At 33.6% G+C, this 23,481-nt stretch overlaps 1 protein-coding gene across 2 annotated transcripts in view; it reads right to left on the reverse strand.

The window, feature by feature from the left end:
• Positions 1–425: 425 nt before the first annotated feature.
• The window catches only part of LOC111064343 (proton-coupled amino acid transporter-like protein CG1139), a 42,731-nt gene continuing 19,675 nt past the window's right edge, over positions 426–23,481 (reverse strand). For both annotated transcript variants that reach the window (XM_039431220.1, XM_039431221.1), the window contains exons 2-11: positions 14,875–14,970; positions 12,993–13,084; positions 11,747–11,860; positions 11,329–11,479; positions 10,012–10,133; positions 9,161–9,245; positions 8,407–8,679; positions 4,542–4,720; positions 2,870–3,039; positions 426–1,667 (exon numbers count right to left, since the gene is read on the reverse strand). In XM_039431220.1, coding sequence (XP_039287154.1) covers positions 1,420–1,667; positions 2,870–3,039; positions 4,542–4,720; positions 8,407–8,679; positions 9,161–9,245; positions 10,012–10,133; positions 11,329–11,479; positions 11,747–11,860; positions 12,993–13,084; positions 14,875–14,970 — 1,530 coding nt within the window. In that variant the 3' untranslated portion in view covers positions 426–1,419. The remainder of the gene's footprint in view (positions 1,668–2,869; positions 3,040–4,541; positions 4,721–8,406; positions 8,680–9,160; positions 9,246–10,011; positions 10,134–11,328; positions 11,480–11,746; positions 11,861–12,992; positions 13,085–14,874; positions 14,971–23,481) is intronic.

The following is a 23,481-nucleotide window of genomic DNA, read 5'->3' on the forward strand; positions in this document are numbered from 1 at the left end:
CTATAGAAATGTTTGTCTAATTTATTGATCAGAATAAAGATTGACCTATAATTATTTTGCATCTTGCTCACTTCAACCTTTTCGTTCATCTCTGAAAAACATCGTATGATGGATCTTAAAGAAATAATTGAAAAAAACTTGGAATAATGAAATTCAACTGTTGTAATAACACTGCTCTGGAATGGAATCTTTTGAGTGTACATACTAGTTAAAATCAATCTCTATATTTGAATATTTTCTTATGCGAACATGAATAATTTAACTAATAATTATATGCGCCACTGTCATACTGTTCCAGACTTATCAAAAATTGAAATGAAACAACAGTTTCTTATTACCTCTAAATAGACGGTAGTGTATATTTATTAAAAAAATAAAATGTATTATATAAAGATTATGACAAATTAAAAATAAAACTCGAAAAATTAAATTTTTTAGTCATTCTTTATTTATCGAACTAACAATATTCTTAATTGAGAATAGAATACTTAACAACCTTACGACGTAAAAATACTTACAAAGTCAATCATCGCATCACAAAAATGTACAAGGAAAGGCAATTATAATAATATAAGCACATTGAACCGATGTTAGGTACCTAATTGAAAAAGTTATGTATCTATTGTTGATTTGATACATGCATTCGATATAAAATTAGTTTACAGTATTCATAAAAGCATTTGACAGGTAGCATATTAAGTAGAACATATATAAGATAGAAATATTATTAAAAATTGATCGTTTATGTTTACAGTAGTTCTGAATAACAGTGTATAATCACTTTCTTAGTATTACAAATGGATCAAAATTCATTTTTATTACAATATGAGTCATGCTATAATATTATTAAAATATTTCAAAAACCATTTGTTTGTAAAACAAAATACATGTAGGTGATAATATAATTGTTCAAAGATAGCGTTAATCTCAAGGAAATGATGAAAAGACATGATAACTAATTACAATGGAAGGAGAAATGTGGATGAGTTTCACAAATACAGTCATCAGTTATGCCTACGAAAATAGATTTTTGTTTCAAATTTATCACAGTCTCTCTTAACAAACTACATTTCAGAAGTCCTAATTCTAGAAGTCATTGGAATTCTCATTGATATTATAAACTCAAAAATAAATACAATTTATAGAACTAGCTCCAAGTATAGCGAAATTAAAATTTTGGCTAGGAAGAAATCTCACTAAAGTTTACCTTCAAGTCGATTTTTTAGGGATAAAATTAACATTTGAAAATTCACCGGAGTGTAAGATGAAGTTAAAATTCAACATTCAACACATAAATTTCAAGACAAACTCAATGAGAAAAGTTTGATAGGTCAGTCAATCAGAGAAAGAGCTAGTTTTGTGCAGTGATGTATAAGTTACAGTTTTGATATGTCAAATCATAATCAGTGGTTTTGATTATCAATGGAAAAACTTTTCTATGATCTCATGTAAGCTTGTTGAGGTTCCTACAGCAAATCCTAGAACTGAAATGAGTATGATACACATATTTTTGGAGATGAAGAGAATAAATCCAACGCCTCTATACTGATCCCAGAATGTTAGCATGTTGATGACTGCAGGAAGAGAGAGACCCATAGTAGAGAGACAGAGAGCGCCAATCAGAGAGATGAACAGTTCCAGATTCGGAATTGCAACGGCGAACCCAACTGAAATAGAATAATGTCAGTTGATTAAACAAATTCGACAAATTGAATCGAACACTTCAAATGATCATTGACTATTTTTGTAGGAAGAGAGAAAGAGTTTAACTACCGTATTATAACTTTCAATTCGAGAAACGTTACTCTTTGTGAAGCTTTGTTGATTCGACAGTATTGTGCTTAAAAAGAATCTAATAAGTTGAATTCATGAGAAAATCATGTAAATTATTTTATTAATACTCAGTGGAACTTAGACCAGTGTTTGATATATCAAAGGTCTGTGTTCGTTATTCCCATTGAACTATTTTGATATGTCAAAAATCGTAATCAGTGCTTTTGATTATCAATGGAAAAACTTTTCTATGATCTCATGTAAGCTTGTTGAGTTTCCTACAGCAAATCCTAGAACTGAAATGATCAGCCAATCAGAGGAAGAGCTAGTTTTGTGCAGTGATGTATAAGTTACGGTTTTTGATATGACAAAAAAGAAAGCCATTTCCTTGATTCGAAAATTGTCGACATTTACTTTTTATTCAAAGTTGGATATGAATGTTGTAGGCTAAAACACAATTTTGCTAGATGGATTAATAATAATCAAGATTCCACCGTCAAATCTAATTGAAAATTCCATGCTGCATAAGAAAGTGGAAAATCATTGAATGCTCTTCATCAGTTCTCTATTGGAGATCAAACATGTAAAACAAGGATGAAAAACTTCAAGCAGCAAGATCTTGGAAAAATATAGCATGAAACTTACTTATGCTATCTTTTCTCTATGATTTTATTATGTGAAACATTTTTCTATTCCCGTTTTGACATTATTTGTATTGCATTCCGCTCCAATTCTTTGACACCGACACTTGAGGATAGTTCAAAATAGAATAAAGCTTCAATATTATAGAACACTATGAATAATAGTTAGGCAGATATAAGGTAACTATAAAAACACTCCACTTATATGGGTACCTTTGAATAAATTAATAAAAACAATATAAAAACTTGTACCTTTCATTATTAAAAACTCTAAAATCTTTTTTAAAATTTTCAAGATTTTAAAGTTTTTAATAATAAAGGGCACTACAAGTTTTTATATTGTTTTTATTAAGATAGCTATAATAATTATTGCTACCTTCAACAACACTATACAATAGTGAATAAAACGGTGTATGAACAACATAACATAATAAGATGCTTATTATAATTCTTACATGTGACTACAACAAGCATTGTCCTACAGAAGAACTCCCAGAACATCTTCTTGGATTCGACTCTTGGTCCCATGTACTGGTTCCATGTGATGTCAAAGGCTACGTAGCAAGCCAGGGCGTGAGTCACAAAGATGGATAAGGCAAGCATAAGCTTCACACTTTGAGCCAGCCTGAAAAAATTGAGATTAAATTATGCCAGGGATAATATAAATGAAAATTATTAATACAATTTGTATTCTTGTTTTATTATTTTATTAATTTTAAAGGGTACGGTACTATAATTCTATTTTATAAAAAAGAAAATTATTAAGTTTCTTCTAATAGCATGGTGATATTCAATACTTCTAGATCTATATCAATATTTTAGGAATGAGTCGTCATTATCAAGCAGCATGAAGATATTTATATCAAACTAAGTACGGTACGGTACCTGAACTTTTCTTCCTTTTCATTGACTTGTGCAAGTTACAAAGACCCTGAGCTGTTAATTCACGATCCATGAGCTGATTCTGTACGTTAAAAGCTTACTATTATTATGTATATCTAGATGTGTCCAAACTTGTCTATTTGTGCAAATAAAGATATATTTATTATTATTTATTTATTATGAGTAGATAATTTTCTACTTGCATTTAATCACAACATTTTTCACAGTTTGAAGTTATTTCAAAAATGGATCTTTATCAAACCTCAAACAACCTCAATTAAAAAACACCTTATAACAGATTTTCACGTAACATCTTCTGTCCAGTTCTAGAATATTAGCTACTCAAATCTACAAAATGTCTAGTAACATTTTCTTATATCGACCTTAGTTTTGGAGATATATAGATTGTTCGATTTTTTACATCAATAACTAGAAGACTATCAGTAAAATTCTGATTCAAGGGGTATGATTGGAAAGAGGAAGAGATTTCCAATAAGATTCATATAATTTGTTCATATGTTTAACGTTTTTTGACCTTTTATGAGCGCTCAAAGTTGAGAAAAGTGAAGTCGTCGAGTTCAAAGCCAAATTACAAACAGTTGAACGCTTACAAAATAGTCAAGAATGTAAAACAAATGAACAAATTTAATTAATCTCATTGAAAATTCTTCCTCTTTTCAAACTTATCCTTAGAACTAGATTTTGACTGATAGTTTTTTTTTTTCAAAACAAAATTTTTATTCGCAATAATTCTATTATTTTTTTTAATTGAGGGTCCTGCCAAACCTATTATTGAATTATTCAATATTGTTTTCCATCACGAACTGCTTATTATTGAATCACTTTTTGCTATTAGAAAAAACGACTAGCAGTCAGATATTTTACAATAAATGAATTAATCAATGACAACCAAGAGATGGCGGACCTGCCGAAAGATCTCGTTGTCACAGTGAGTGATTAATTCATTTATTGTAAAATATCTGACTGCTAGTCGTTTTTCCTATTATTGACGTTATCAAAAAATCTATATCTCGAAAACTAAGTTCGATATAAGAAAATTTTACGAGTCATTTTTTGTTGCAAATTTCATGTAAAATCATAAAATAAACAATCTTATTTCAGGTTTCAAATCTTGCATAGGTTTTATGTGCTATGGTCTCTGACTGTTACACCTTTCGTGGGACACTCTGTATAGTATGATACTGGAGAGATAAAATTATTGAGTGAGAATGCACTGATACTCACAGTTGATCGCCTGGTAAGTTGAGAGTGATGCTTCCGGCAGCATTTTCGCCATACTTGAGGTATCCGAAGAAGCCGACAATGGTGTAGAGGATGGTGATGGGTAGCATGGCACAGTTGAGCACACCGAATGCACTTCCGAACCTCTTCGGGTTGTCCATTTCGTTCTCAAGTGGCATTACCTGTCATCAAAATACATAAATACCTTCAATGATTTGATCAATAAACAAAAATTATAAATAGCTGCGTCTACGTAATAGTTGCGTCTATCAGTGACATTACTCTTGAACCTTTTGTTATCATTCGAAAAGCAATAGGCTACTGAGTGGTGATTTCAACAGATGTGCTCGCTTCCCAAATAAAAAAGTACGCCTTGTTTTGGGAAATATTTGTCCTCACAATGCAACGTTAGTAGACACATAGATCTAATAATAGACATAAATCTAATCAAAGTCTAATAACTTTGCTCACAAAATGCTCCAATTCCAAATTGTTCATCAGTTACATTTATTAGGTACAAAAATTGTCATTTTTAAAAAGTTTTCCATTCTCATAACATAGATATTTTTATCAAAAAATATTAGTACCTATTCCTATCAAACGCATCACCACTCTATAATCAAATTTTGTCTTTCCTACCAATTATTCCTTTCACATTTCTCAATTCTTTACAAAAATATACAATTACATAATATATACTAGCGTCCCCGTTCTGGCACTAACTACAAAATTGCTCATTTTCAGTTATGTATTTCAATAGGCTTGAAAAATGTAGTTCTTTGAGTAGGCAGAACTCACCAAGACATATCTCTAATTATTATTTCTCTTTTTTTTGGATCTCACCAAGTTGCTAGAGACATTTTTCTTGTCTGGCAAAATTTACCAAAGTTCTAGTTTTCAAAAGAATCAAATTATGGCGTAGCAAAATTCACTAACCATCTTCAATGAGTTTTTGATCCTCATGAACAAAGCGCTTCATCAAGCATAATTCACTCTTTTTCACATCTTTGGTGAGTTTTGCTTTCCACAAACATAAATTATAAATGCACAGTAATGACATTAATTAGGAAATGATGAGCAATATTTGGGGTAGCCTACGCTATGTACCGTAAGTACAGTAAATTTCTCGATCAATTTCTGTTCCAATTGCTACCTCTATTTTAATTGAATGACGAATTAAGAAATGACTGTTTGGGTCGCCAATATTATGGAGGCAGAACTCATTATTTTATGGCTGACTGACTGATTGACTGATTGACTGCTTGACTGACTGAATGAGCAACCGAGATCTACTATCTATCTGACTGACTATAGTGAGATCCACGTTATGACAGTATTTGATTGACTTTGTTGTTTCTATCCATGTCTATCATTTGAGAAAGCAGATAGCGCTATCCTTGCTCTGCAACGTTGCAACGTAGCTCTGCAACGTTGCCAGATTGTTTTTTATTAATGTAACAATATACTTAATTAACAAGGTTTTCAATCTCGATTATGAAAATGTATTATTCAATCATTGAAAAAAATATTTTTTTGACAGATAAAATATAATTCATTATTGAACAGTAAATATTACAACAGGTATACTGGTTTCAGCTATCCTCTATAGAAGGCAGTGGCAGAACAGAGATTCAACAACGCTGTTCTTGTATCTTTCTTCACTGTCATTTTAACGTGGACTTCACTATAAAGCTTTTAAAGCTCTTGCCAGGTCCATTACCAAGTCCCAAAAACTTGTCTTTTCTGTTCTTTATCCATGAACGTAAGTCCAAGCTACTATAGGGTATAAGCATAGAGAAACAATAGCGTAAGTAGATATCCCATGGTATAGGGCGTTTATGTCGCAACTTTTACTGTTATCTCAAGCCGATTACTGTCGATTATTGTCGATTTTTACTGTTTCGACCGGGTAAGAGTGTATGAACGACACAATGTGAGAGACTACCAGCGTCATAAAGCTCCACGGGAAAAAAGTACGTGTACTATCGGCTTGAGATAACAGTAAAAGTTGCATAAACGCCCTATACCATTGGATATATATTTATGCTATTGTTTCTCTATGGTATAAGTCAGTCTGATCGACAACTTGGCAACTGCGCGCTTCTTCATATGACTCCATTCATATCACTGTAATTGGCTGATCTTCCTTCATTTCTCTGCTCCGCATATCTTTCCCAGTCGGAGGTTGTTTTAGCCATAACACTAAAGAGCCACAAAACATGAAGCTTGTGATGTAGAAGTACTGACCACTCCGATAGCCTCCATGGCGAACAACACAGTTCCGAAGAAGAGCGGCATCCCCTTGAAGCTGCCGACAGCCGCCCGGGTGGAGAGGTCGGGGAGGTCCTGGAACACGTAGAAGGCGGTGATGGCGAAACTGATCACTGTCAGGATGTTGGCGAGAGAGCTGAAGGGTGCCAGGTACTTGAGGTTCCGCACCCAGTTGATGAGGATCAGCGGCACCAGAAGGATCACCATGTACACCCTCACGTCCATAGGTTCAATGTAGTCATCCATCACCTGAAAGACAGACAAAAATCATGAATAGAAAGTAGGAATTGGCAAAGAAGCACAAAATTATGAATGGAAAGAAGGAATTGTTAAAGAAGCACAAAATTATTAATGGAAAATTGGACTTGGAAAAGAGGCCGAAATTATGAATGGAAAGTGGGAATGGGGTATCTTGGATTTTTGTAAAATGACCAACTTGTGACTCTTCCTTCTGATCCCCCATATAAGATCAGCAGCAAATTATATTTTTCAAGTAAGCTTACCATGGTAATTTGCACAATTCAACTATTTGTCTTATTTATATAAAATTGAATTGACCAAGAAAAATCTAAAATAGATTATCGTAAGTAATTGACAAATTGAAATAAAATTAGTATAATTTGCTAATAACTTACTCCAGTGATAAGATTACTTTACATTATTATTTAGCCTACACTCTTGGGTATTTGAAAGCAAAGTTAAAGAAAGTGATAGTTTTCATATACACACATTGTTATAAGACATTGCAGAATTTTTGGAAATTGAAACTTACCGACTTAATGTTGCTGGCAACGAAAACGACGTAGATACAGCAACTTCCCAACTGATAAGCTAGGAGGAACGCGTTACATATACCCCTGCAATCAAACAAAATATAAATTACATTTCAATTGGATGAATAACTAACAAGAGACTCGATAATATTCTATATTGATAAGTACAATTATATAAGTACTCAATGTAAGACAATAACATACATAATTATTATGTATCGTACCAATACAGAAAGGATTGAACTTGAAAGGAAATGTTTCTTGGATTCAATAAGGCTAATAAAATGGCCAACATATAGTACTTTCATTTCATACAACTAGAATATTTTAGATTTATTTTATTTTGAAAAAGATAATTGGATTCATAATGTAGATGCCAATCAAGAAATATCGGTCAAATCTAACGAAAAGTCTGTGGAACAAGTAACATATAAAATAAACATTATCAATGCTAGTAAAAGTGATTCCCGAAGAATCAATAATTACTGGCTTTCAAACTTCAATCTTCAATAATATATATAAATATAGTTTCTTTTAATATAAATAAAAATATAAATCTCTGATACCCTCGGAGTGTCCGAAACATGTTGTGACAAAATAGTTTAAAAGGATATATATTTATGCTATTGTTTCTCTATGGTATAAGTCAGTCTGATCGACAACTTGGCAACTGCGCGCTTCTTCATATGACTCCATTCATATAACTGTAATTGGCTGATCTTCCTTCATTTCTCTGCTCCGCATATCTTTCCCAGTCGGAGGTTGTTTTAGCCATAACACTAAAGAGCCACAAAACATGAAGCTTGTGATGTAGAAGTACTGACCACTCCGATAGCCTCCATGGCGAACAACACAGTTCCGAAGAATAGCGGCATCCCTTTGAAGCTGCCGACAGCCGCCCGGGTGGAGAGGTCGGGGAGGTCCTGGAACACGTAGAAGGCGGTGATGGCGAAACTGATCACTGTCAGGATGTTGGCGAGCGAGCTGAAGGGTGCCAGGTACTTGAGGTTCCGCACCCAGTTGATGAGGATCAGCGGCACCAGAAGGATCACCATGTACACCCTCACGTCCATAGGTTCAATGTAGTCATCCATCACCTGAAAGACAGACAAAAAATCATGAATGGAAAGTAGGAATTGGCAAAGAAGCACAAAATTATTAATGGAAAATTGGACTTGGAAAAGAGGCCGAAATTATGAATGGAAAGTGGGAATGGGGTATCTTGGATTTTTGTAAAATGACCAACTTGTGACTCTTCCTTCTGATCCCCCATATAAGATCAGCAGCATATTATATTTTTCAAGTAAGCTTACCATGGTAATTCACACAATTCAACTATTTGTCTTATTTATATAAAATTGTATTGATTAAGAAAAATCTAAAATAGATTATTGTGATTGACGAATTGAAATAAAATTAGTATAATTTGCTAATAACTTACTCCAGTGATAAGATTACTTTACATTACTATTTAGCTTATACTCTTGGGTATTTGAAAGCAAATTTAAAGAAAGTGATAGTTTTCATATACACACATTGTTATAAGACATTGCAGAATTTTTGGAAATTGAAACTTACCGACTTAATGTTGCTGGCAACGAAAACGACGTAGATACAGCAACTTCCCAACTGATAAGCTAGGAGGAACGCGTTACATATACCCCTGCAATCAAACAAAATATAAATTACATTTCAATTGGATGAATAACTAACAAGAGACTCGATAATATTCTATATTGATAAGTACAATTATATAAGTACTCAATGTAAGACAATAACATACATAATTATTATGTATCGTACCAATACAGAAAGGATTGAACTTGAAAGGAAATGTTTCTTGGATTCAATAAGGCTAATAAAATGGCCAACATATAGTACTTTCATTTTCATACAACTAGAATATTTTAGATTTATTTTATTTTGAAAAAGATAATTGGATTCATAATGTAGATGCCAATCAAGAAATATCGGTCAAATCTAACGAAAAGTCTGTGGAACAAGTAACATATAAAATAAACATTATCAATGCTAGTAAAAGTGATTCCCGAAGAATCAATAATTACTGGCTTTCAAACTTCAATCTTCAATAATATATATAAATATAGTTTCTTTTAATATAAATAAAAATATAAATCTCTGATACCCTCGGAGTGTCCGAAACATGTTGTGACAAAATAGTTTAAAAGGGTATAGAGATTTATATTTTTATTTATAAATAACCGTATATAACTGTATCTGCCTGAAACTGTTTTCAGAAATTAACCTATCTAACTCTTGTTTTGCACATGAAAAGATTTTTCAATATATTTTCTATTGTATTAATTTTTCTTTTAGGAGTAGGCTAATGCTATGTGATAGCCTGAATCTATGTGTTGAGTTTGCTCTGAAAAAGATAAAATGACTGTATAAGTATGTGATGAACTCACGGTGCATAGGGAGCAATCCTCCTAGTCCACGTGGGCCCATCTTGGAAAGCTGCTTCAGCTGTGGCCGGGTAGGTCATGCTCGGTGTTTTCCTTCGCCTGCAAAGCTCGTATTGTGTACTTATCTGCAACAATGAATCAACTGTCATCATTATCAACGTTTTTTGAATGAATTAAAATAATATTATCTATAAGAGCCAAAGAACGAAGTTAGGGACAAGAAATGTTTCAGAGCAATGGTGTATGAGAATACATTTTTGGAAAAAGCTTCATATTATCCACCATCTTCCTGTCCTTGATATTTTTATTTCATATAGATTTTCCCTGTTGAATGCAGTGTAGAATGCATCAAGTAGTTGACATATCTGAAGCTTCTATAAAATTCAGTAAAGCTATTAGGCTTTTACTATCATGCCAAGAGAATAATATTTTTAAAACAACGAAAGAAATAATATTAAAATTTTTGACAATATTTTCCATTACCGATACTTGGACCATTTGAAAGCTTTCATAGCTTTCATATTGATATAGTACACACCGATTTAGTACAGACCTCGTAAAAGTACATTTTTTGAGCGGTAACTTGAGATGTACCGTACTTTATCAAGGTTCCACAACTGTACTATATTTTGTGTTAATAGTATCTTGTCGGACTACGGCACTCAATTTTTTATTATTCATACAGTTTGGAAATGTAAGGGAAAGTTATTCGCGATAAATATTATTAATCAGTTGATATTATAGTGGAGCCTTGATAGAGAGCTCCCCGTTTGTCCGTTTTAGTACATTCCTCGGTGTACATTTTTTCTACAGTCCCTTAAAACGTCCATATAGCTTTCATATTGATACAGTACACACCGATTTAGTACAGACCTCGTAAAAGGACATTTTTTGAGCGGTACCTTGAAATGTACTTTATCAAGGTTCCACAACTGTACTATATTTTGTGTTTATAGTATCTTGTCTGACTACGGTACTCAATTTTTTATACATTTCCAATTCTGTCAAATTATTTTAAGAACTATATACGTCGAAAAATATGTTATGCCATATGAAACATATATAAAATTGAGAGTAGACTACTGATTGTTTCATTCTACAAAATAAAATGCTGTATTTTCATAACTTCCTCCACGTCCAAATTTATTGTTTTTTCCTCATTTGTTTACAACTTGAATTACTCTTTGTTAATCAACTCTATTTGATGCTCTATCTAATCAACTTGATAAACATAAATTCTTCATAAAAATACATTCTTCCTAGTTGATTCATTGTAGAACTCCATTAATCTATTTATTTTGAGACATTGAGTGAACTCACGAGAATATGAATGCAGTAAGAGCACAGAAATCCTATGACGAGTGTTCCGATTGTTCCAACGGCAAATCCAGCATTATGGAATGCGTTTGGCATGGCAAGGATTCCGGTTCCCAGGCTGGCTTTCCACATGTGGATCAGTGTCTCCCAGTACCTGACCAAAACAACAGTTCATCAGACTTGAACAACTAGAAAAATTATTCTAATTGATTATTTAAATTAGAATTATTAAATTCTAATTATCAAAGGTCAAATCGATATTGACTATTACAATAACAGAATTGGATTACTCTTACTCTCATCTTTTAAAGTGATAGAGTTGATGTCTTTGAATGTGATTTAAATAAAGTATATTCAAATTTACATTCGAATTGTCTGTTCAACAAAAATTTAGTTACGATTGGATGATTTTGATACTCACGTTGTCGGATGTTTGACGTTTCTGTTGAGGTACGGATCATATTCTTCTTCTTTTTCTGTTTTAGTTCCATTGGCAGGCACAACGTAAACACTTTGCAACACATCTTTTGACATTCTGAAAATAAATCCACAAAATTTAACAGAACACTTCTGTGAAAGATAATTTATTCTAATTCTAGTAGACTGCAACTATAGACAGTAGAATGGAAGCCTGAACAAATAGACAAAAGACAATTAACTTTAGTGGTCATCCGAGAGATTACCGTGTACTGAAGATTAAAGAACAAAGCAGAGAGTACAATAACTAAATTGAATGAAATTACTGCTGCTGATCTCCTTTTGTGTGCGAAAATTGTGATATGGTTCAGTAGTCAAATCATAGCATATAGCTTCTATTTGTCCAAAATTCAAAAATATACTCAGCGGAAAAACCGAGCTACTAGCTCACGTGATTGTATTTAATAAGAAATTAGTATTTCTGAGGAAAGCGGGATGTCATAAACAAATTTCTCAGAGTTCAAGGTCACAACAATTTATTTACAAAGTAGATCTCGTGGCTACTGAACTGTCAAATTTTCTATCTATTTTCAGTTGACTAGGAATGAATACAGTGATGCCAAGATATTTAATTTCATACAAAATGTTAAATTGGGAATATACAGAAACCAATCAATTTATTATATACATTAGAGAGAATCTCAAATATCTCTTGACTTTTTCTATCAACATCAAAACATTTGATTTCTTCTGATAAAGTTTGTATTCTTGTAGTGTCCTTCTTGAATCCTTGTAGTTTACTTTCATTGACATTCTTAACAGTACATTTTATATTATGAATTTTATGTAACTATACATGAATAAAAGGTACCTAAAAATGTTATAGCTTATAATATATTTTCTGCATACCGTAAATCAAATATTGTGTAGTAAAACTATTACGAATACTGTATTCACTATTTTATTATTAGCATAGAAAGTAGCAAGGATGCGACACAGCAATTATTGAACAGACTCAATAATTATATTGTGAATATTCAACAGCCATTAAAATTTGGTAGCTTTACTTTGGTACTTTGGTAGCCAACATTTAATAGCCATGTGAAATTAATTGGAAATTATAAATTCTTATGGAAATCCGATTCTGGAGTTTGTTCTTGGAAGAAGTTCTCTTAAATTATTCAAAGGAAGATTGAAGAATAGTAACAAAATTTAGCTTCGAAGTAGAAGGACTTTTCATGATTACTTACCCTTTTTCTGAGTATGGTGGTGCACTGTACATTTCTGGTGGGTTGATCGATGTTTTTGATCCCATAACCAAGGCAGGGTTGTCCAGGCCATTCTGAAACATAATAAAAAAATTAGTCATTATCAGTCTAGGATGACAATTAGTTGAAATAGTCAGTTGGCTCAAATAGGATGGCTACTTGAGTCCAGATCCACTACCTGACAGTTATGATACTTCCTGATGATTTGGAACCCACCTAAAACGGTAGTTCATTTTATTTATTCAATCCCGTGTTATCGGATGGGCACGTAAAACTGTCGGTCCCGGCTGAAGTATGACAGTCGTAAGGCCCATTGACGGCTTAAATTATATATTCAGGCGGTGGGACCTTCCCTCCAACAAAAGCCATACGAATTTACTTTATTTATTTATTTAATCATTCATAATTACACAACTTACAGAAAAGTACCACAGGCTTATAAGCCCAAAACGGTTCCAATTCTAATTTATACAACAGTCCAAATGTAGTTCCAGTCATCACTCAGCATTATTCTCTCCACTATCAAGTCCTATCTATGATCATATGGGAAACATCCTTAATAGCTATAAGCAGAGAGTATAGAATAGATTCTAACATTTATATCGATACCAATATTATACTAGAGTATCGAATAGATTGGTTATAGCATAGAATAACCAGATTAATAATAAAGATTGTTTATTGTATGCTATAAGCTACAAGCTAAGCAATAAGAAGCTGGTTTGCAGGTAACGTCCATAGATTTACGTTAGTAGATATATTTTATACATCATACATACATTTATCTTAGTAGACTAGCCGTCAGGCTCGTTTCGCTCGCCATATCCGTCTAGCTAGGGGGCTCCGCCCCCTGGACCCCCGACTGGATCATCCAAGAATGAGATCAGTAGGCTTTGATCATTTTTTATTTGAGCATTTTTATCATATGTTAGGACGATCCAGTCGGGGGTCCAGACTAAACGTCTGGCTAAACGGATATGGCGAGCGAAGCAAACCTGACGGCTAGTAATATAATATTCCCAGGAATAGCTCTGATTGAAGTAGCAGTGCCCAATCAATTTTTCCGCGATATAAATGCATTTCAATCTTCAACTTGGTGCCAACCTAACAAAGTCAACTCAACTTAATCCCATCCTGACAAAATTATTAATTTAGTTACCAGTTAACATCTGTTTCGAAGAGGTACTCTCTCTAGATAATAGTTCTATATTAACGTATGGACATTTTTCAATTTATTAAGAGATTGGAATAAGAAGAATATACATGCTAAAAGACGAACTTTAAACCCTTAAAAACCACCCTTAGAGTTAAAATATTGCCAAGAGGTTTCTTAGTGCGCCTCTAAAGGGCCAACTGAACATACCTACCAAATTTGAACGTTTTTGGTCCGGTAGATTTTTAGTTCTGCGAGTGAGTGAGTCAGTTAGTGAGTGAGTGCCATTTCGCATTTATATATATACTCTTATATATATAACATGACTTTGTTATAACTCATATCAACAAATATTAAAATAGCTGTTAATGCAATTAAGGATTTATTTCATTCAATTAAATCTTATATCTTTTTATTATTCATTTTCAACCTAAAAGATGAAATTTCTCATTGAATATATCATTAGTAGGCTAATATTGCGTTTAATAACATGCTATTTTAGCATAGAAGAGCTTAGGAGATAGAACCAATGAGAAATCTCATCTTTTAGGTTGAAAATGAATAATAAAAAGATATAAGATTTAATTGAATGAAATAAATCCTTAATTGCATTAGCAGTTATTTTAATATTTGTTGATATGAGTTATAACAAAGTTCTAAGTCAACCGTTTGGAGTATTCTAGAATGAACATAACTTTCAATCAAAAATACCTTTTCACTTTTGTCATTCTTTCCGGAGTTGTGGAGAGCGATCGATAAAGTGTCTCGCGTCATTTTGGTAGCGGGCTCGGTTGTCTTGTGCGGACCCTGTAACAAAAATAAAAATCTATTAAGAATAAATCTGTGGAAATAATTTTGAAAACACACGATTTAAGATGGAGAATGATGCAATTTTCAAAATGCTTCTTTATAGGCTCTGGCCTAATGAGAATAGGAGAAATGGAAGAGAATAGAGAATAGAGAAAGAGAAAGGAGAAAGAAAATTGAGAAAGATAATAGAGATAGGAAAATAGAAAAAGAGAATAGAAAAAGAGAATGGAGAAAGAGAATGGAGAAAGAGGAAGAAAATGTGGACAAATTGATAAGACTAACATTCCAATAATATTTCCCTCGTAATATTATTTATCAACAGAGTTTGTTTACATCAAATAGTGAGTAATTTCAATGACATGAGTGGTTTTAATACTGACATTAGGTTAGGGATTGTAATTTGAAGTTTATTTATTGAGGCCTTGTTTCGAAACGTGTTATGGTGAGGTGAGTACCTGGAAATTAGGTGGGAGAAATTCTATAAACTCATATGAAATTCTCCATTCCATTTATCTCTCTATTCAAATGCATGATAAATATAAACATGATTTTCAATAGGTTGAATAACAATTCCAATCAAATGTAGAGACATGATTACTCCTCCTTCACATCCTTAATACATCATGAACTCAATGAAGAGTTGGAAACCGACCTATATGGAAGTAAATGGCACTGCTAGTTTTTGTCAATGAATTTACAATTCTTTTCAGCCTCAGAATCTTGAATCTGGAATTATATTCTAGTAGAAATCTGGATGATAAATATTATTACGGTATTGATAATCCAGGAAGTGGATTGACAAAACCAATAAATATAGTCCAGAGTTGGCCATACAAACAATTTGAAGCCAAAAATAGTAACGGATGCAGATCAAAGGAGTTTTTTGTATCAATGAGAAGCAGCTGAAAAAATATTGTTGAGGAAACTGCCAAAAAGAAGTGCCAAAATCATAAATCGCCTTCACAGTATTTCAATTCTATGGAATGCACTACCATTTACTTTCACTTGACAATGAGAGAATAAGAATATACAGTAAATTTTTTTGAAATGGGACACAATATTTCAAATAATTAAGTTATGAGGGAATTTCGATTTCCACCATAATAAAGTAACATAAAAAATCTATCGTAATAATATTCTTGAGGCAATTAACGCAATGTTATTTCATTTACATGAGCATAAAATCAAAACAATGTTTGTGAAACAGTGTATCGTTTTTTCATAAGTAATATGATAAGAAAGTTTTCACAATCTAAAGAATCTGAAACATGCCTTGGGACTAGGCTAAGCAGGCCTTGGCTAATATTGTTATCAGTGAAGCCTGAAACTATTACTACAGCAGCTACTTGTCGGTATTCTCCACTATTGTGACGTCACTATCCGTTAGCCAGCTTAAATCATCATCCTGTGTTGTCTTTTCTTACATCCCACGCACCAACGCCATTGCTTCTTATATTTCTCTATTTTTTCGACTTCTCATCCAAGTTGTATAATAACTTAATATTATTATTTGTATTTTCTGGTTTTCACTTCTTTCTCTTGGGTTTCATCATCGTTTCCTCCTCTTCTTACTACTTCTCTACCTTCGCCTCCTCCTCCTCCTCCTCTCCTCCTCCTCCTCCACCCCTCTTCTTATTTATTCTTTCTTCTCCCTTCTACCTGCTCTTCTTCTTCTTCTTCTTCTTCTCCATCTCCTCTTATTCCTCCTCCTCCTTCTTTTTCTCACCCTTCTTTTCATCCTCCAACTCCTCCTCATCCTCCTCCTCCTCTTCCTCCTTCTCTTCCCCCTTGTCCTCCTCATCCTCTTCACTTTCTTTCTCCTCCTCCTTTTTCTCCACCACCTCCTATTCCTTCTCATCCGTCTACTTTCTTACTTCATACTCTTCTTTCTCTCTCTTCTTACTCCCCCTCTTCCACCACCTCCTATTCCTTCTCATCCGTCTATACTTTCTCAATTCATATTTTCTTTCTCTCTCTTTTTCCTCACATCCTAAATAACGCACACACAACACACAACAGTCAACATTCACATATGCAGTATGTTGACTGGAGCGGACAGCTGTTTATTTCCACACATTCCGGTTATACGAGTGCGCTATGTCATGCGATGCCTGATGCCCGAACTAAAGAATTGTTGTGCAGACTTGGTTTGATAGCCTGCAGTAATTTTATTCTATACATTGATTGCTCCTCTTTATTATCAATTTATCAGCTCTCATATCTTCCTACTCCTATGTTTTCATCTGATTCTCCTCCTTCTTCTCAACCTCCTCCGGATTGTCACTTTTTCAAATTATTTTTCACTATATTTTCACACTTGTTTTGTTCATCAATAGTATCTTCTCCTCCTATTGTAGATTACAAGAAAAATTCTTCTTTTTCAGGAAGTGCAAATGATTTTGAGCTCTATTTCTAGAGTAATTCTAATTGAGTTATAAGTCAACTGTTCTCTGTGCATCAACAGAGAATAGATTGTTTATTCTATGGTAATGATTGTATAATTTGAATCAGGAGGCAAGAGTGTAGCAACAGAAAGTTCGAAGTGATACACAGCTGAGTCTACACTTTTGAGTTGCAAATACCTTCCCTATATTACCAATTACCACTAAGAATTGATAAACATTTATACTGATATGTTCTTAATAGATAATATCGGGGACCGAGCTTCGCTCTGGAATACAAAAGCATAAAAAATTTATTACGAAAGAAGAAATTATAATAACATTCATACATAAATGTTCCATATAATCACAGTAAATTGAGATTGATTCCCAGAGGAATGCAAAAATTTCCCTCACAAAGGCCCAGTTGCACAAAAGCCGGTTAAATTTTAAACCTGATTAACTTCACGTGAACCAAATCAGAGAAGACCATTTCAAAAAGATGGATCTACTGGAATTAATCAGGATTGAAAATAACCCGGCTTTTTTGCAACCGGCACTAAGTACCTGATTGAATGAGATTACAAAAGTTCAACAGCTGAGTCATAATTTTGACACAGTCCCACACACATGAACTCGCTCACTCACATCCATCACCAACAGACGACGAAATAATTATTATCAGCTGTTTTTCCAAGGATGAATAATAATTATCCTTTCAATGTCCCTCAGCGAGTTTTCCCAGGGATGAGACCTAGTGCAATCGAATCTTTATATTATAAACCTACTATGTTCTGAATTTCGTGAGAATCCGTTAGAGCCGTTTTCGAGATTCGGTGAAATACAAACATCTAAACATACGAACATCTAAACATATAAACTGAAGCTGCTCGTTCAATAGTATAGGATTAATCATTTGACACCTCTCAATACTCATAATCGTATAGTTTTTATTATAAGATAGTCACCTCCACTCTTTTATGACAAGATAGTATCACTACTTATTTTCAAACGTGAAAAAAATCATGGAATACAGCTCAATCATTGAACTTCATTTATCGTGGATCATAATAAAACTGTTATCGTGGTCTTCTGATTTCGCTTCGGGCATTTATCACCAACAATCGATTGACAATCAATTAGTCTTGAAGAGAGCTTTCATCCGCGAACCGGAAAGCAATTACCTTGCAACTTCCGTGCAGTCACTTATGATAACATCTCCACTTTAATAGCTTTCACCAGTTGCCAGCAAACGCTCACATAAATAAAGCCGTGTTGATGGAAGCTCCAATTGAAAATACAATACGACTGACTAACTCTATTTTGGCGACTTCCAAAATTGAACGAAGATTTTCATGACTTGGACTGCTTATTATGGATAATTCATGACAATTATCAGATTTTATAGAGATAGGAGATAGAACCAGCGAGTTCTTAGCAAGTGGGTAACTGAAACAAATACAATTGCTCCACAAGATTGTCTGTAATAATAATTGTAAATGCAAAAGTCAACCAATCTATTCACTAAAGTCACCTATTACTTCTGTAGTAGATAGACGTTTTAGAAGATATTAAAGAGAGTAGAAGTTGATATTGAGAGAGTACAATGGAATCAATGTTTGTCATTGTTTAAAAATAGGATTATTTTGAAATTTCCGTCACATAATAATAGGGAGATAATTGTTAATAAAATCCTAGTTACGCACTATCTATTGTTGAAAAATACATGCTACTAGAACTGTTTTATTATACCCATTAAATATCTACTCATAAAACTTGAATTCACACAGAAAGAAGAATGCTCTGTTCAAACTAGAAGTCCTTGGAGAAAAGTGAGATACAGTTATTCATTAAAAACTAGTTTTGAATTCTGAACAGGAGATACTAAAGCATTAACACACTAGCAGTTAGCTCTAAGCCTCCAAGTTTGCAAAAAGTGGTGTTTTTAACTCATTAGACATAATAGAACTTAATCTTTGCAAAATAACTTTGGGATATTTTAATCAAATCAGCACAGTTATTTCTTCATTTCAGAATAGTGTGGATAAGAATTCTTCTATCTCAAAGTAATGAATAAGAATTGTTGCCAATAATATTGATTGTTTTACTTATCACGAAGATCCCCTACAATTTATCAGTAGGCCTCATTTACTATGAAGTCTGAATTAACTATAGGGAATGAGTGTGAATTAGTACTAGTAGGCCTATTCAGAACATTCAAGATTCTTCTGTATCGAACAATATGTGGGGAAAATCTTGTATATATAGTGATTCCAAGAGTGAAAAATACATGTCACTAGAATTGTCAAAGATAAACTTAAGATTGAATATCAACAGCAGTTGAAATCTGTATTGTTTGATTTGAACAAAGTAACTGTAAACCAAATAAATAATTTATAAGGGTCAAGAACCTCAGATTTGGCGATTCAACCGTGGGTGGAATACATTTCTCCAAGGGTCAAAAGCCTAACTGAAAGAAATCTCGAACTTCATCAGTCCACTGCAAAATCTGATACTGTGACACTCTTAAGAGGGTCAACAGTCTACCTGGAAGAAATCTCAAACTTCATTTGCCCTCCACTGAAATTTATCTGCCATCCACAGTATTTATCTGAAGGAGTGCAGTATCGATTGCTTACAGGATTAGCATTGAGGTAGAAAGCGCAAAGGTTGATGAACAACAAACAGTGTGGCTGGGCCATGCAAAACCGGTGCGAACCGGACTGGAGACAACCAATGGTACACTTTTGACTCGGCTGGAAATTTTCCACTGTCGGGCTTTCGGGACAAGTTGTCTCACTTCCATAAATCCTCTCCACTCCCTTTTCTCATTTTCTTTCTCTTCTCCATTCTTTTGCTCGTTATGTACCACACACTCAGTTCTTCCTTCTCAGTTTTCAAATAAACAACGTTCAGCCACAGAGGAAAGAATACTAATATAATATAAAGTAATATTTTATCTCTGGATCAGCTAACTCCTGTCTAGAGTTTCGCATCTTAAATTGCATTCGGAGTTGTTGCAAGTTGCGAACTAAGATTCTTGTATAGTCGGGTGCATCGTTTTAAAAAGAAAGTTCTTTAAATTATGATGGTTACAAGTGAGGTGCAGGCCTACTCAGCAGGAGTTCATCAAGAACCAATGACCATAGAAAATAAATTATATCTTGCCATTATAAACATTATTTCCGGCTATAGTTTGGCGAATGGGAACGGCAATAATCACGTTATAATTAAAAGAAACCAATTATTTTGCATTCATTAATGCATTTATAATTCTTAAGTGAGGCTATTAGTTACAAGTCATCAACTTGATTAAATTGTATTTTCCTGTACCGATTAAGGCAGTCGTTGAACTGCAAGTATCCAATGTAACAACCTACTATTATTTATTTTTCAGTTCTGAAAGTTTAGAACTTACAACTGATAATGCTGTCACCTTTGAAATTAATTCATATACATATAATAGCTACTAATACCTTCTAGTAACCTATTATTAAATCTATCCACCCATTGGAAAAAAATTAAACATCTTGAAAGAAACAATAATAATTTATTATAATTGGAATCCGAATTTTTCCCAGATAAGCCTTCTCAAATAGTTACAGAGCACTGCTCCATTATCGATTATTTATTCAAGAATATATTGCATTGTCTCTGATAAAATTGACGTAATAGACAGTGTTTTCCATTAATAACTACTTATTTGACGAATAAACAGTACTGAATATTTGTCAAAGTGTCTGAAGTAATGAAATTACCTCATGATAATTTACCCCAAAGATTGAAGTCAGTGATTGATTGTTTTCGACAGAGTTAAAACAAATAAAAACCGATAATCAAGAAGGCTACACACATGACTTCACAAGTGCATGTTTGATAACATGTTTTGAAGTCGGCAAGAACAATAACAACCGATTGTTCATGGAATATAATATTTTTTATCGTGAAAACTATGAAGACTATGAAAACTATACATTCTACCAATTAGGAGGTTGCATGATCGAGTCTGGTCTGATTTATCAGTATTCAGATGGTGTCTGATGAAAATAAAAGACAAAAACGGAATCAAAACAGCAGACTGGAGAAATCAAGTTTAGTTGAGCAAAAATAAAAGCACAACACGTGAAGTCCTCGTGGCTGTTTGGCATTAGCAAGAGTATAAAAGAAGTCCGGTGTGCGGTTTCTCAGCGCATGCATTCACTCCTGGAGCAAGAAAGGTCAATAGAAACTTCTGGAACACCGAAGTTTGACCTTGGAAAAGTCCTGATGCCGCTCCACTCCAGCCTAATTGGCAAACTGGTTAACAGGTATTTGTCTCCTAAAAATAATAACAGTGTTCCAAATAAAATTACACATTTGAAATAAAAAGTTGACGGAACTCGTGTAGCCAGTGTGATTGTTGAAGGTAGAATAATAAATTAATGAGCCATTCTCCACGGTGAAGAGATTATTGCCATGATGATATAGGTTTTGAGGCGTCGTTTAAACGATAAAAATTATGTAAGCCCCATTAGCGATACTCCCATAAAAATCATCTCCTGGTTGTTTTCCGTGACGAAATAAATGATAGAATTGTTAAGTTGGAATATGGATATCACCAATTATCCAGTTGTACTTAGAACTAACCACTAACACAGTAGGCCTATTTAATACTTTAATTTATTTAGACAGACAGAGAAATGATGGAGATGCATCCAAACGGCTATGGTTGAGAAAGTGATGAAAACGAGTTTATTCAATATCACTTTTTCGGTATGGACATACATCAATAGGCATATTCTGATATAAAAATGCTTTCCAGGTTCATTATTCTAATATTTTTAATTTTCCTTTTCTTTATCAACGTTCACACAATTTGTGATGTGTACACTAAATAAAAATAGCCTCAGAGCTTCCTAATATTCTACTGTAATTATAATTGAATCTCAGATGTATTCAGTTTTGTGTGAATATGCCTAGAGATCTTCTATTCATTCAAGTGGGCAGTGGATTCTGGGTACTTTTCCAGAAGCTAAAGTTTTCAGATTTTCCATTTTATAATTATTATTAAACGAAAATCAAAGCTGAATGCTGTAAATCACCTAGAAGACTTCTGCTACTGCAAATATTGACAACAGGGTAAACAGCTAGAAGGAAATTTGATCTTTTCCAATTGAATTTCCATCTTACAAAAAAGCCTTCCGCCATTCAGTTGTTTTCATGATATGTAGTCGAGATTGTTGTTACTATTCCTACCCTAATCAGAACGTTTCAAAAGCAATCCAAATTCAAGACGTGTCGTGATGAATGAACAGGTGCTCAGGAAATTCGGAAATAATAGCATATCTATGACTCTATAACAGACGATTTAGAATACAATACAGTTCGAAATACTTGGACACCTACCAGGATTTCCTGAAGACATATTATTTATGTGACAGAGAATTTCGTGAGAGCAGAGATATTACCAGAAATACAAGAGGTCAACTGAAATCGCCTGTCAATAATAGCAACTGAGGGCTAGGAGCCAACTGAAGAAAAGCTAGGCCTATTTTGCGACCGCTTCACCATCCACATCTAGACCAGAAGTGAATATAACATTCAAGGTCAAGCAAGACTCGCAAGGTCACGGTGAGATAGTTTGTTGTTATCTGTAATAAGGCAACCTCATACCTGGCTTTTTGCACTACTTCAGTACAATGCTGCAATTCCGACCAGCTTCAATCAGCTCGAGGAATCAGTTTCGCCAATTTTCTCTCGAGGATGACTCCGTGGCAAATCAAGATTCCAGTAGTGTTTCCTACCGTCTCCGAAGAGAATCAATTCCTCCATGTTAAAGGTTAGATGCTGGCCTTTCGTTTTTGTGTATGGTCGATTTATAAAATTGGAGCGCTAAGTCACTACCTGTTACATAACTCTGTACATCACATTAGGTACTGTTTCAATATGGATAGAATCGACTAGCTATAATTTAAGTAAATAAGTATTGCGTGAATGTAGCAGATTGGAGATGGCTACTCTAGAAATAGTAGGCCGACTGCAATTTCTTCGCAATGTTTTTGTAATGATTCTTGCCTACCTTTCACTCATCACTGGTGTCAGAATCAGTGAGTATAGAATGTATAACGTATAACGAATAAAATAATGT

This window comes from Nilaparvata lugens, chromosome 6 (assembly GCF_014356525.2).
Source record: "Nilaparvata lugens isolate BPH chromosome 6, ASM1435652v1, whole genome shotgun sequence".
In the NCBI taxonomy this organism is placed as follows: Eukaryota; Metazoa; Arthropoda; class Insecta; order Hemiptera; family Delphacidae; genus Nilaparvata; species Nilaparvata lugens.